Source organism: Oncorhynchus nerka, linkage group LG12 (assembly GCF_034236695.1).
Source record: "Oncorhynchus nerka isolate Pitt River linkage group LG12, Oner_Uvic_2.0, whole genome shotgun sequence".
NCBI classification, from domain to species: Eukaryota; Metazoa; Chordata; class Actinopteri; order Salmoniformes; family Salmonidae; genus Oncorhynchus; species Oncorhynchus nerka.
This window is the reverse complement of record NC_088407.1, coordinates 82,041,417-82,055,742: the sequence shown is the minus strand read 5'-3', so window position 1 is coordinate 82,055,742 and position 14,326 is coordinate 82,041,417. Positions and strand designations below refer to the sequence as shown.

The window sequence follows — 14,326 nt, the reverse complement described above, 5'->3', positions numbered from 1 at the left end:
CCGGCAAGCTCACCATGTCATTCATGAAAGATCTCAATTTACTAGACATCTGGAGACAGTTGCACCCACAGGATAGGGACTACTCTTTTTATTCACACCCACACAAGACACACACACGCATAGATCACTTTTTACTTTCGACACAACTGTTTCATAGAGTGTTAGATGTCGAGTATCTCCCCAGATTGCTTAGTGACCATTCTCCTCTGGTATTATCAATCTCCATTCCTACCAAGGTAAATGGAGCATATAGATGGAGACTAAATTCTACACTTCTAAAGCAACCTGAAATTTGTAAGTCGCTCTGGATAAGAGCGTCTGCTAAATGACTTAAATGTAATGTAAATGTAAATGTGCATTCATCAAAGAGCAGATCAATATTTTTACTTTGACAAACAAACCCTCTGCTCCTGACAGCTTCATTCTTTGGGACACATTGAAGGCCTATCTGAGGGAACAGATTATTTCCTATACTAAAGGGCTGAAGAAAAAACACGGTGCGGAACTGAGTGCCCTTGAATCTGAAATCTCAGAGCTAGAGAAAACCTACCAAAGAGGCCCGACTAAAGATCTATACAGGCTTTTGGTAAATAAAAAACTTAAATATAATATTCTGAACACATATCAAGCTGAGAGGGCCATCACTAAATCAAAACAGCGTTATTATGAGCTTGGAGAGAAAGCCCACAAAGTATTGGCATGGCAACTGAAAGCAGAGGAAAGTAAGAGGACAATTAATGCCATAGAAACTCTTACTAAAGAGATATCTTTCGACCCTACTGAAATTAATAATACTTTTAAGAAATACTATGAAGACCTCTACACTTCCCAATCAAGCGATGATCTATCAGAGATAGACTCCTTTCTCTCCTCTCTCAACCTCCCATGCCTGTCAGGGGAAGACAGCGAGCACCTGAGTGAACACTTCTCAGTTCCTGAATTGTTGGAGGCCATTAAATCCTTACCTTCTAATAAATCTCCCGGGGAGGATGGCTTCCCTCCAGAGTTCTATAAAGAATTTAGGCAGCTGTTGGTCCCCTACCTTATGGAGGTACTTAAAAAAGCCAGAGAAGACAACTGCTTTCCAGAGTCCTTCTCTCAAGCAGTGATTACTGTAATCCACAAGAAAGGGAAAACCCACTAAAGTGCGCTCCTATAGACCAATCTCTCTCCTTAACACAGATTGTAAACTGGTCACCAAGATGCTATCTAAGAGACTGGAGTCATGTCTTCCCCTGTTGGTCAACCCAGATCAGACTGGCTTCATAATTAATAGATTGTCCTCCAATAATCTCAGAAGGTTCTTTGATATAATTCACCTTGCTAACAAAAACAAAATACCTGGTGTCGCAGTCTCCCTCGACGCTGAAAAGGCCTTTGATAGGGTTGAATGGCCATACCTCTTTCGCGTCTTGGAAAAGTTTGGTTTAGGTACCGTGTTTGTAAATTTGATAAAATCACTCTACAAATCTCCTAAAGCTAGGATTGCTACCAATGGGATTACTTCCTCCTCTTTCCCTCTTTATAGGGGGAACAGACAAGGTTGCCCAATTAGCCCCCACCTCTTTGCCCTCGCCATCGAACCGTTGGCTGAGGCTATTAGAACGTGCCCTGACATACATGGCTTTGAGGTGGGCCCCCATACCCATAAATTATCACTCTTTGCGGACGACCTTATCTTATTTCTAACAAACCCAGAACACTCCCTCTCTCACTTGCAGATCCTACTACAGTGTTATAGTTCTTTCTCTGGATATAAGGTCAATCTTGATAAAAGCGAAATCTTACCGTTGTCTGTCTTTGACCATCATACCATCAAGCACAAGTTTCCTTTCAGATGGTCGCCTATGGGCTTCACATATTTGGGCATAATGGTGGATGGTAATCTGAACAACCTCTATAAACTCAATCTGGCCAGTTTGTTGCAAAAGGTGGAGGTTGACCTTTGTAAATGAATGGACTTACCTCTCACTCTACTGGGTAGAATCAATGTAAGGTCAAAATAGTAATAATCACAGTGGTTGTAGAAGCACCTCAGGAGTAAATGTCAGTTGGCTTTTCCTAGCCGATCATTCAGAGTATCTCTACCGCTCCTGCTGACTCTATAGAGTTGAAAACAGCAGGTCCAGTGAACAGATCTGGGTTCCATAGCCACAGGCAGAACAGTTGAATCTGGAGCAGCAGCACGACCAGGTGGACTGGGGACAGCAAGGAGTCCTCAAGCCAGGTAGTCCTGAGGCATTGTCCTAGTGCTCAGGTCCTCCGAGAAAGTAAGAGTTAAAGAGAGCATACTTAAATTCAAACAGGACCAGGGATAAGACGGGAGAAATACTCCAGATATAACAGACTGACCCTAGCCCCCCGACACATAAACTATTGCAGCATAAATACTGGAGGCTGAGACAGGAAGAGTCGGGAGACACTGTGGCACGTTCCGACCATACACCCGGACAGGGCCAACCAGGCAGGATATAACCCCACCCACTTTGCCAAAGCACAGCCCCCACACCACTAGACGGATATCTTCAAACCCCAACTCACTACCCTGAGACAAGGCCAAGTATAGGCCACAAAGATCTCCCCCACAGCACAACCCAAGGGGGGAGCCAACCCGGACAGGAAGATCACGTCAGTGACTCAACCCACTCAGGTGACGCACCCCTCCTAGGGACGGCATGGAGAAGCACCAGTAAGCCAAACCCTGTATTACGATTTGAGGCAGAGCATCCCAGTGGAGATAGGGGAACTGGCCAGGCAGTGAAAACATGATCAGAATGTGATCTGTAGCTTTGAGAGAGGGGAACTGGCGAGGCAGTGACAACATAATGTGATCTGTGGCTTTGAGAGAGGGGAACCGGCCAGGCAGAGACAACAGAATGTGATCTGTGGCTTTGAGAGAGGGGAACCGGCCAGGCAGAGACAACAGAATGTGATCTGTAGCTTTGAGAGAGGGGAACTGGCCAGGCAGAGACAACAGAATGTGATATGTAGCTTTGAGAGAGGGGAACTGGCCAGGCAGTGACAACATGATCAGAATGTGATCTGTAGCTTTGAGAGAGGGGAACTGGCCAGGCAGAGACAACAGAATGTGATATGTAGCTTTGATAGAGGGGAACTGGCCAGGCAGTGACAACATGATCAGAATGTGATCTGTAGCTTTGAGAGAGGGGAACCGGCCAGGCAGAGACAACATAATGTGATCTGTAGCTTTGAGAGAGGGGAACCGGCCAGGCAGAGACAACAGAATGTGATCTGTAGCTTTGAGAGAGGGGAACCGGCCAGGCAGAGACAACAGAATGTGATCTGTAGCTTTGAGAGAGGGGAACCGGCCAGGCAGAGATAACAGAATGTGATCTGTAGCTTTGAGAGAGGGGAACTGGCCAGGCAGTGACAACATGATCAGAATGTGATCTGTAGCTTTGAGAGAGGGGAACCGGCCAGGCAGAGACAACATAATGTGATCTGTAGCTTTGAGAGAGGGGAACCGGCCAGGCAGAGACAACAGAATGTGATCTGTAGCTTTGAGAGAGGGGAACTGGCCAGGCAGTGACAACATGATCAGAATGTGATCTGTAGCTTTGAGAGAGGGGAACCGGCCAGGCAGAGACAACATAATGTGATCTGTAGCTTTGAGAGAGGGGAACCGGCCAGGCAGAGACAACAGAATGTGATCTGTAGCTTTGAGAGAGGGGAACAGGCCAGGCAGAGATAACAGAATGTGATCTGTAGCTTTGAGAGAGGGGAACCGGCCAGGCAGAGACAACAGAATGTGATCTGTAGTGAGGTCGGGCACTGATGTTGGGCAATTAGGCCTGGCTCGCAGGCGGCGGTCCAATTCATCCCAAACGTGCTTGATGTGATGCTGGACAGGCCAGTCAAGTTCTTCCACATTGATCTCGACAAACCATTTCTGTACGGACCTTGCATTGTGCACGGGGGAATTGTCATGCTGAAACAGGAAAGGGCCTTTTCCAAACCGTTGCCACAAAGTTAGAAGCACAGAATCATCTAGAATGTCATTGTATGCTGTAGCATTAAGATTCCCCTTCACTGGATCTAAGGGGCCTAGTCCAAACCATGAAAAACAGCCCCAGACCATTATTCCTCCTCCACCAAACTTTACAGTTGGCACTATACATTCTGGCAGGTGGCATTCTCCTGGCATCCGCCAAACCCAGATTTGTCAGTTGGACTGCCAGATGGTGAAGCGGGATTCTTCACTCCAGAGAACGCGTTTCCATTGCTCCATTGTCCAATGGTGGCTAGCTTTACACCATTCCAGTCGATGCGGGAACCCATTTCATGAAGCTCCCGACGGACAGTTCTTGCTCTGACATTGCTTTCAGAGACAGTTTGGAACACGGAAATTAGTATTACAACCAAGGACAGACGAGTTTCAAATCCTATGCTCTTGAGCAGTCGGCGGTCCCGTTCCGTTAACTTGTGTGACCTACAATTTCGTGGCTGAGGCGTTGTTGTTCCTAGACGTTTCCACTTCACAATAACAGCACTTACAGTTGACCAGAGCAGCTCTAGCAGGGCAGAAATTTGACCAACTGACTTGTTGGAAAGGTGGCATCCTTTCACTGAGCTCTTCAGTAAGGCCATTCTACTGCCAATGTTTGTCTATGGAGATTGCATGGCTCTGTACTCGATTTTATACATCTGACAGCAACGGGTGTGGCTGAAATAGCCGAATCCACTAATTTGATAGGACGTCCACATACGTTTGTCTATATATTGTATGTGCAATCGATAGACCAACCTAGTATTAAGTCATAAGGCTACTGAGTCATAAGGCTACATCTGAGCTGCTTCAATATTTGTGTCTATTAGACTTATATATTACTATCATCTAAAAGCTCCCTCATTTCACTGTAGCCCAACCAATAGCTTGAAGGTCAACATATTAGGTTTCATGGCAAAACAGCAACTTGCTACTTCATGTTTAATCATTTAGTATGACTCAATTGTATAATATCTGTAGTCCTACATAGGGCTCAATTCCTGCCTGCCATTAGGCTACAATGATTTGTTGCGCAATTACGAAAACCGTTGTCATCATATTCTAGTTATAGCTGATAGTTGATATTTTCGATTTAGATTTTTATTCATTCTTGCACACAGTTTACAAAAACTGAAGAAATTCAGAGTTTACATCAATCAAACATCGCATAGAAAATAGCAGGAGAAAATACTTAGATTACATAACACGTGGCAAACATATAGTACAGACAAATACATAACAGGCTCCAGCTTACTCTGCAGCCTTTATTCTGGAATAATTGTCAGCATTGGACAGCTCTTGTAACGACACAGGTACATTTCCGTTTGTATCGAGTGCCCTACGTGGTGTTTTGGGAAACGTGTGTGACGTCTACGGCCGTTATTTTGTACAATGCATCGCCATCGGGAAACGGGCCATGGATGGTTCGTATGAATCTACAAATCTCCTGGCCCCAGATCCTACAATCTGTCCAATATGAAAATATTATTGGAACTGTATATTCCCAATAAATAACCTACAGTACAACGCATTAATTTAAACATCCTGAAAAGTCCGAATGCAACGTAAAAGTAACTCCCCACCCCATGCCTTGTGATTCAGCCACGTTCAACGCACGCAAGTTTCAGATGAACGGAACGCCCCCGTACCGCATCTCTATCAATTTTGACATCGACTTAACTTGGGAGTACATGTCTACATGAGATGCTATACGGGCGAATACAACTGTAATATACCTTGACATTGGAAATTAAACTTTAATGTGCCGAATATGCGTTCATAGGCTTCACGCAACACCAAATAATGAGCGACGATATCGATTCAGTAATCTATCTGAAAATGAATCTAATTATTAGTATGTTTATACTTTTCATCGCTTCACCGGTCGATTCAACTGATAACATCGACGTTTGCCCAACTTTTTGCGACTGCACCAAATGGGACAGTACGAAAACAGTGTCATGCTTCGAAATTGACGTCCTACCTGCATTCCATCCCAGCACTAAAGAGCTGTAAGTACTCTCGTTTCCGTATCTTTCTACTGTTTCTTTTTACCGGCCCGGTCAGTCAGTCGAAGTGATGCTGATTTAAAGGAATAACTCAGCAAAAGAGAAGTTCACTTAATTGACATACGACGAATAATACCTAGTAGTGGGGTTCAGTTTTAAGCTACAGTCTGGGATTCAAGAAATCTGTTCAACTGGTGATTTAAATTGTTTATATTTACCTATTGATTCTTACCTCATGGGTTTAACACAGCTGTCTGTTTTTATCATTACCCAACATATAAAGTAGGTATTCTCATCTTGTAAATGTGTATAATCTAATAATACTACTAATAATAATCAGCTTCTATTGGATACTATGTCTACAGAACAATCCCTCTCTCTTTCTGCAGATCTACACTGACCAGTAACCATCACCCCATAGCCCCCAAATATGTTTCTATTAACTATATAATGTCTATGGATGTAACAGGTCAGGCAATAGTTACTTTGTATTTTGCAGATAACTAAATTACAAACAAAAAAAGCTAATGCGGTATAATAATGTGTTGCATGGATATTATAGAGATGTGAAAACTAGAATGGATACCATTACACGAACAACACAAATGAAATGAAAAGCACTATAAAAAAAATTCAACGGATTATCCATGTATTATCACAACAGGTGGCTTGTGGAGACAAGACTGACCTCCATATCTCAGGATGCCTTCGCCAACTTGATCAACATCTCTCACATGTAGGTTTTTGTTTGTAACATATGCTACTATGTTATATCTGTAGTGGTAAAAGTATAATATCATAGAACTGAACAGCCCGTCATTGATGATCTCACTTCCATACACTTCCATAGGGCCTACAGGGGAACAGCCTGGGATTTAGATGTAGCTCAGGACTGTACACTATGTATTTCTACCCAATCTGTTCTTGCAGTGAAAAAGTTATACATTTCCATTCTATATTTTCCCAATCAGTTACATATCAGATGATGAAAGTCTGAGGAGTCTGGAGAGACATTCTTTTCACAAGCTGCCCAAGGCTATCCACATGTAAGTACTAGAGGGTAGGCGGCCCCGCCACAGTCCCTCTTTTTCCATCGGAAACGCTTTTCTCTCTTATCTCATATATCTATCTACCTCAGCTCAGGGTTGCAGCGCATACAGAGCCTCCAATCTACCATTAAGAGTTTGCGTTTTAACCCAACGGTATGTGGTTTGGAATTGGAGGCTGTTTTAGACCAACCATGTGGTTTGGAATTGGAATAGGAGGTGCCTGAATCTTCGTTTAGCCTAAAAGGTTTAGAGAAATATCAATTACATGACCAAACGAGAGACTGAATAAAAATATTGGAAAATAACATGCATTTACATGAATTCTCAACGACTGGCACAGAGGCAGGGCCCGGATTACCGACCGGAGCACATGCCCCGGGGCCCCAGGTGACATCCACTGGTTTTGTTATACTGTTTGAGTCACTCAGACAACATAAGAACAAGGCATAAGCCACGTCGAAATGTGTAAATCTACAGGAAATACGAGCACACTTTTCTCTCAAAGGCAAAATGTGTAGAATTGCTGGAATTTAGGTTTAAAACAGCAAAATTGTATTTCTACCACAAAGAGTACGGGGCCCCAGATTTGGTTAGTCCGGCCCTGCACAGATGCTGTTTTTGTTGTGGTTGCAGTCTCCCAAACAGCCACGGTAGACAAGCACAGACTCTGGGTTGTGGCTTAAGGAAAGGGAAAGGGGATACCTACTCAGTTGCACAACTGACTACATTCGGCTGAAATGTGTCTTCTCAAGAGGCAATATTCAGCTGCTAGATCCTTTTTGACTTATAAGATAATGATATGTACCCTTTGATTCTTAATGAATATAACTTATAAATGTCTCATGAGCTTAGTTCAGCTGTTGTACCCCATCAGATCCCAAAATATAAGCTTGTTTTACTCTAATGTTTGTAAACATAGTAAATGTAAACAAACACTATGTAGCCTCAAAACATAGTTAAAACTATACTTTGGATATCATGGAACCCTGTATCCGTAGCTCTGTCTATGAATTTGAGAGTGTTTACATGTCTCCAGCCCCATCCCTCAGATTTTTACCAAAACAGGGGCGAGGATTACTGATCCAACCCTATCTTTTCTCTTCCTGGGTGATTATGATTGCATTCCAGTATGGTAGAAATGTGTTTGGCACTGGCAACATGGCAACATGGGAACATGGAACATAGAAGATGGTAACATAGAACATATAACACTGTGACATAGAACATGGTAACATAGAACATGGTAACATTTAACATATAACATGGTAACATAGAACATGGTAACATAGAACATGGTAACATGAAACATGTTAACATAGAAGATGGTAACATAGAACATGGTAACATAGAACATAGAACATGGTAACATAGAACTTTGTAACATGGTAACATATAACATGGTAACATGGTAACATAGAACATGGTAACATGGTAACATAGAACATGGTAACATGGTAACATAGAACATGGTAACATGGTAACATAGAACGTTGTAACATGGTAACATGGTAACATGGAACATGGTAACATGGTAACATAGAACATTGTAACATGGTAACATAGAACATGGTAACATGGTAACATAGAATATGGTAATATAGAACATGGTAACATGGTAACATAGAAGATGGTAATATAGAACATGGTAACATGGTAACATAGAAGATGGTAATATAGAACATGGTAACATGGTAACATAGAAGATGGTAATATAGAGCATGGTAACATAGAAGATGGTAATATAGAACATGGTAACATGGTAACATAGAAGATGGTAATATAGAACATGGTAACATAGAAGATGGTAATATAGAACATGGTAACATAGAACATGGTAACATGAAACATGGTAACATAGAACATAGAACATGGTAACATAGAACATGGTAACATGGTATTATAGAACATGGTAACATGGTATTATAGAACATGGTATTATAGAACATATAACATAGTATTATAGAACATGGTATTATAGAACATATAACATGGTATTATAGAACATGGTAACATTGTATTATAGAGCATGGTAACATGGTATTATAGAACATGGTATTATAGAACATATAACATGGTATTATAGAACATGGTAACATGGTATTATAGAACATGGTAACATTGTATTATAGAACATGGTAACATGGTATTATAGAACATGTTAACATGGTAACATGGAACATGGTAACATGGTATTATAGAACATGGTAACATGGTATTATAGAACATGGTATTATAGAACATGATAACATGGTATTATAGAACATGGTAACATAGAACATGGTATTATAGAACATGGTAACATGGTATTATAGAACATAGAACATGGTATTATAGAACATGGTAACATGGTAACATAGAACATGGTATTATAGAAAATAGAACATGGTATTATAGAACATGGTAACATGGTAACATAGAACATAGAACATGGTATTATAGAACATGGTAACATGGTATTATAGAACATGGTAACATGGTATTATAGAACATGGTAACTTAGTATTATAGAACATGGTATTATAGAACATGGTAACATGGTATTATAGAACATGGTAACATGGTATTATAGAACATGGTAACATAGAACATGGTAACAAGGTATTATAGAACATGGTAACATGTTATTATAGAACATGGTAACATGGTATTATAGAACATGGTAACATGGTATTATAGAACATGGTATTATAGAACATGGTAACATGGTATTATAGAACATGGTAACAAGGTATTATAGAACATGGTAACATAGAACATGGTAACATGGTATTATAGAACATGGTAACATGGTATTATAGAACATGGTAACATGGTATTATAGAACATGGTAACATGGTATTATAGAACATGGTATTATAGAACATGGTAACATGGTATTATAGAACATGGTAACATGGTATTATAGAACATATAACATGGTATTATAGAACATGGTAACATGGTATTATAGAACATGGTAACATGGTATTATAGAACATGGTAACATGGTATTATAGAACATGGTAACATGGTATTATAGAACATGGTAACATTATGGACATTTTGGACTGTGTGCTGTGGTGTTGGTTGTTGTTCAAGTGTGTGCGCATTACATTAATTTACTGTGTGTGTGTCTTTGTGTCTGTGTGTGTGTTTGTGTTTATGTGTGTCACAGAGAGATACGGGGTATCAGGAGCCTGTCTTACATTGACCCAGAGGCATTCAAGGACCTAACAAACTTAAAGTACCTGTAAGTGGGGGAAATTATTTAATTTAATTTATTTACCCTTATTTTACCAGGTAAGTTGACTAAAAACCTATTTTGATGCAACAATTAACTGTCATGATAGCTTCAGACCTTATTCACACATTTTCTTTTCTTTTTTATGTTCATAATTTTTAATGGGGTAAGAATGCTCCCATGCATAAACCCTGCAGATCAAAAACCGCTTCACACTGTAACGATTCATATTTGTATTTGGATACTCAGAAAAAAAAATACTAGCCATGATGTGATGGTTTTTAAAAAGACCCAACCGTTTATCAGCTACCCACAAATAATGTAAAACTCAGGTGCTACCATATTAGTTAAGTAAAACCTCAGGTGCTACCATATTAGTCAAGTAAAACCTCAGGTGCTACCATATTAGTCAAGTAAAACCTTCCACATGTGTTCAAGAAAAGGAAGAAGCAGAGAACTGTGAAATGGCTACAAGAAACAATGGTCCAGTCACTTAATGAGTATGTCTCCCAGGAGCCCTTTCATCGATGAAGTGTTGTCTTGTTCATGTTGGTATTCTCCTGTCCTTTTACAGGAAGATGCATTAGATTTGGGCTTCACTTTGACTACCTAATTTATAATAATTTAATTTAATCATTTATCAGAACCCTTTTATCCAGAGCAACTTACAGTGATGTGTGCACCATGCTCCATGCTCTACCAAATGAGCTACCTGGTCCCATACAGTGGGGCAAAAAAGTATTTAGTCAGTCACCAATTGTGCAAGTTCTCTTACTTAAAAAGACGAGAGAGGCCTGTAATTTTCATCATAGGTACACTTCAACTATGACAGACAACATGAGAAAAAAAATCCAGAAAATCACATTGTAGGATTGTTAATGAATTTATTTGCAAATTATGGTGGAAAATAAGTATTTGGTCACCTACAAACAAACAAGATTTCTGGCTCTCACAGACCTGTAATTTCTTCTTTAAGAGGGTCCTCTGTCCTCCACTCGTTACCTGTATTAATGGCACCTGTTTGAACTTGTTATCAGTATAAAAGACACCTGTCCACAAACTCAAACAGTCACACTCCAAACTCCACTATGGCCAAGACCAAAGAGCTGTCAAAGGACACCAGAAACAAAATTGTAGACCTGCACCAGGCTGGGAAGACTGAATCTGCAATAGGTAAGCAGCTTGGTTTGAAGAAATCAACTGTGGGAGCAATTATTAGGAAATGGAAGACATACAAGACCACTGATAATCTCCCTCAATCTCGGGCTCCACGCAAGATCTCACCCCGTGGGGTCAAAATGATCACAAGAACGGTGAGCAAAAATCCCAGAACCACACGGGGGGACCTAGTGAATGACCTTCAGAGAGCTGGGACCAAAGTAACAAAGCCTACCATCAGTAACACACTACGCCGCCAGGGACTCAAATCCTGCAGTGCCAGACGTGTCCCCCTGCTTAAACCAGTACATGTCCAGGCCCATCTGAAGTTTGCTAGAGAGCATTTGGATGATCCAGAAGAAGATTGGGAGAATGTCATTTGGTCAGATGAAACCAAAATATAACTTTTTGGTAAAAACTCAACTCGCGTGTTTGGAGGACAAAGAATGCTGAGTTGCATCCTAAGAACACCATACCTACTGTGAAGCATGGGGGTGGAAACATCATGCTTTGGGGCTGTTTTTCTGCAAAGGGACCAGGACGAATGATCCGTGTAAAGGAAAGAATGAATGGGGCCATGTATCGTGAGATTTTGAGTGAAAACCTCCTTCCATCAGCAAGGGCATTGAAGATGAAACGTGGCTGGGTCTTTCAGCATGACAATGATCCCAAACACACCGCCCGGGCAACGAAGGAGTGGCTTCGTGAGAATCATTTCAAGGTCCTGGAGTGGCCTAGCCAGTCTCCAGATCTCAACCCCATAGAAAATCTTTAGAGGGAGTTGAAAGTCTGTGTTGCCCAGCAACAGCCCCAAAACATCACTGCTCTAGAGGAGATCTACATGGAGGAATGGGCCAAAATACCAGCAACAGTGTGTGAAAACCTTGTGAAGACTTACAGAAAACGTTTGACCTCTGTCATTGCCAACAAAGGGAATATAACAAAGTATTGAGATAAACTTTTGTTATTGACAAATACTTATTTTCCACCATAATTAGCAAATAAAATTCATAAAAAATCCTACAATGTGATTTTCTGGAGAAAAAAAATCTCATTTTGTCTGTCATAGTTGAAGTGTACCTATGGTGAATATTACAGGCCTCTCTCATCTTTTTAAGTGGGAGAACTAGCACAATTGGTCGCTGACTAAATACTTTTTTGCTCCACTGTATGTGTGAGTGTTTGTGTTTGTCATCAGAATGCATGTGTGTGTGTGTGTGTGTGTGTGTGTGTAAGCGTAAGCATGTGTGACAGTATGGGTAGAGACCAGTGTGTGTGTGTGTGTGTGTGTGTGTGTGTGTGTGTGTGTGTGTGTGTGTGTGTGTAAGCATAAGCGTAAGCATGTGTGAAAGTATGGGTAGAGACCAGTGTGTGTGTGAGTGTGTGTGTGTAAACGTAAGCATGTGTGAAAGTATGGGTAGAGACCAGTGTGTGTGTGAGTGTGTGTGTGTGCGTAAGCATGTGTGAAAGTATGGGTAGAGACCAGTGTGTGTGTGAGTGTGTGTGTGTAAGCGTAAGCATGTGTTAAAGTATGGGTAGAGACCAGTGTGTGTGTAAGCGTAAGCATGTGTGAAAGTATGGGTAGAGACCAGTGTGTGTGTAAACGTAAGCATGTGTGAAAGTATGGCTAGAGACCAGTGTGTGTGTGTGTGTGTGTGTGTGTGTGTGTGTGTGTGTGTGTGTGTGTGTAAGCGTAAGCATGTGTGAAAGTATGAGTAGAGACCAGTGTGTGTGTGTGTGTAAGCGTAAGCATGTGTTAAAGTATGGGTAGAGACCAGTGTGTGTGTGTGTGTGTGTGTGTGTGTGTGTGTGTGTGTGTGTGTGTGTGTGTGTGTAAGCATAAGCGTAAGCATGTGTGAAAGTATGGGTAGAGACCAGTGTGTGTGTGTGTGTGTGTGTGTGTGTGTGTGTGTGAGTGTGTGTGTGTAAGCGTAAGCATGTGTGAAAGTATGGGTAGAGACGAGTGTGTGTGTGAGTGTGTGTGTGTAAACGTAAGCATGTGTGAAAGTATGGGTAGAGACCAGTGTGTGTGTGAGTGTGTGTGTGTAAGCGTAAGCATGTGTGAAAGTATGGGTAGAGACCAGTGTGTGTGTGAGTGTGTGTGTGTAAGCGTAAGCATGTGTGAAAGTATGGGTAGAGACCAGTGTGTGTGTGTGTGTAAGCATGTGTTAAAGTATGGGTAGAGACCAGTGTGTGTAAGCGTAAGCATGTGTGAAAGTATGGGTAGAGACCAGTGTATGTGTAAACGTAAGCATGTGTGAAAGTATGGGTAGAGACCAGTGTGTGTGTGTGTGTGTGTGTGTAAGCGTAAGCATGTGTGAAAGTATGAGTAGAGACCAGTGTGTGTGTGTGTGTGTGTTTAGGTAGAGACCAGTGTGTGTGTGTGTAGGTAGAGACCAGTGTGTGTGTGTGTGTGTGTGTAGGTAGAGACCAGTGTGTGTGTGTGTGTGTAGGTAGAGACCAGTGTGTGTGTGTGTGTGTAGGTAGAGACCAGTGTGTGTGTGTGTGTGTGTGTAGGTAGAGACCAGTGTGTGTGTGTGTGTGTGTGTGTAGAGACCAGTGTGTGTGTGTGTAGGTAGAGACCAGTGTGTGTGTGTGTGTAAGCGTAAGCATGTGTTAAAGTATGGGTAGACACCAGTGTGTGTGTGTGTGTGTGTTTAGGTAGAGACCAGTGTGTGTGTGTGTAGGTAGAGACCAGTGTGTGTGTGTGTGTGTGTGTAGGTAGAGACCAGTGTGTGTGTGTGTGTGTAGGTAGAGACCAGTGTGTGTGTGTGTGTGTAGGTAGAGACCAGTGTGTGTGTGTGTGTGTGTGTAGGTAGAGACCAGTGTGTGTGTGTGTGTGTGTGTGTAGAGACCAGTGTGTGTGTGTGTGTGTGAAAGTATG

General features: G+C 41.6%; 1 protein-coding gene across 1 annotated transcript in view; it reads left to right on the top strand.

Annotated features, from left to right (window-relative positions):
* Positions 1-5,782: 5,782 nt before the first annotated feature.
* The window catches only part of LOC135574140 (thyrotropin receptor-like), a 39,386-nt gene continuing 30,842 nt past the window's right edge, over positions 5,783-14,326 (top strand). Inside the window, exons 1-4 of the mRNA XM_065025025.1 lie at positions 5,783-6,018; positions 6,680-6,751; positions 6,987-7,061; positions 10,219-10,293. Of these exons, the coding sequence (XP_064881097.1) occupies positions 5,810-6,018; positions 6,680-6,751; positions 6,987-7,061; positions 10,219-10,293 (431 nt within the window). The 5' untranslated portion in view covers positions 5,783-5,809. The remainder of the gene's footprint in view (positions 6,019-6,679; positions 6,752-6,986; positions 7,062-10,218; positions 10,294-14,326) is intronic.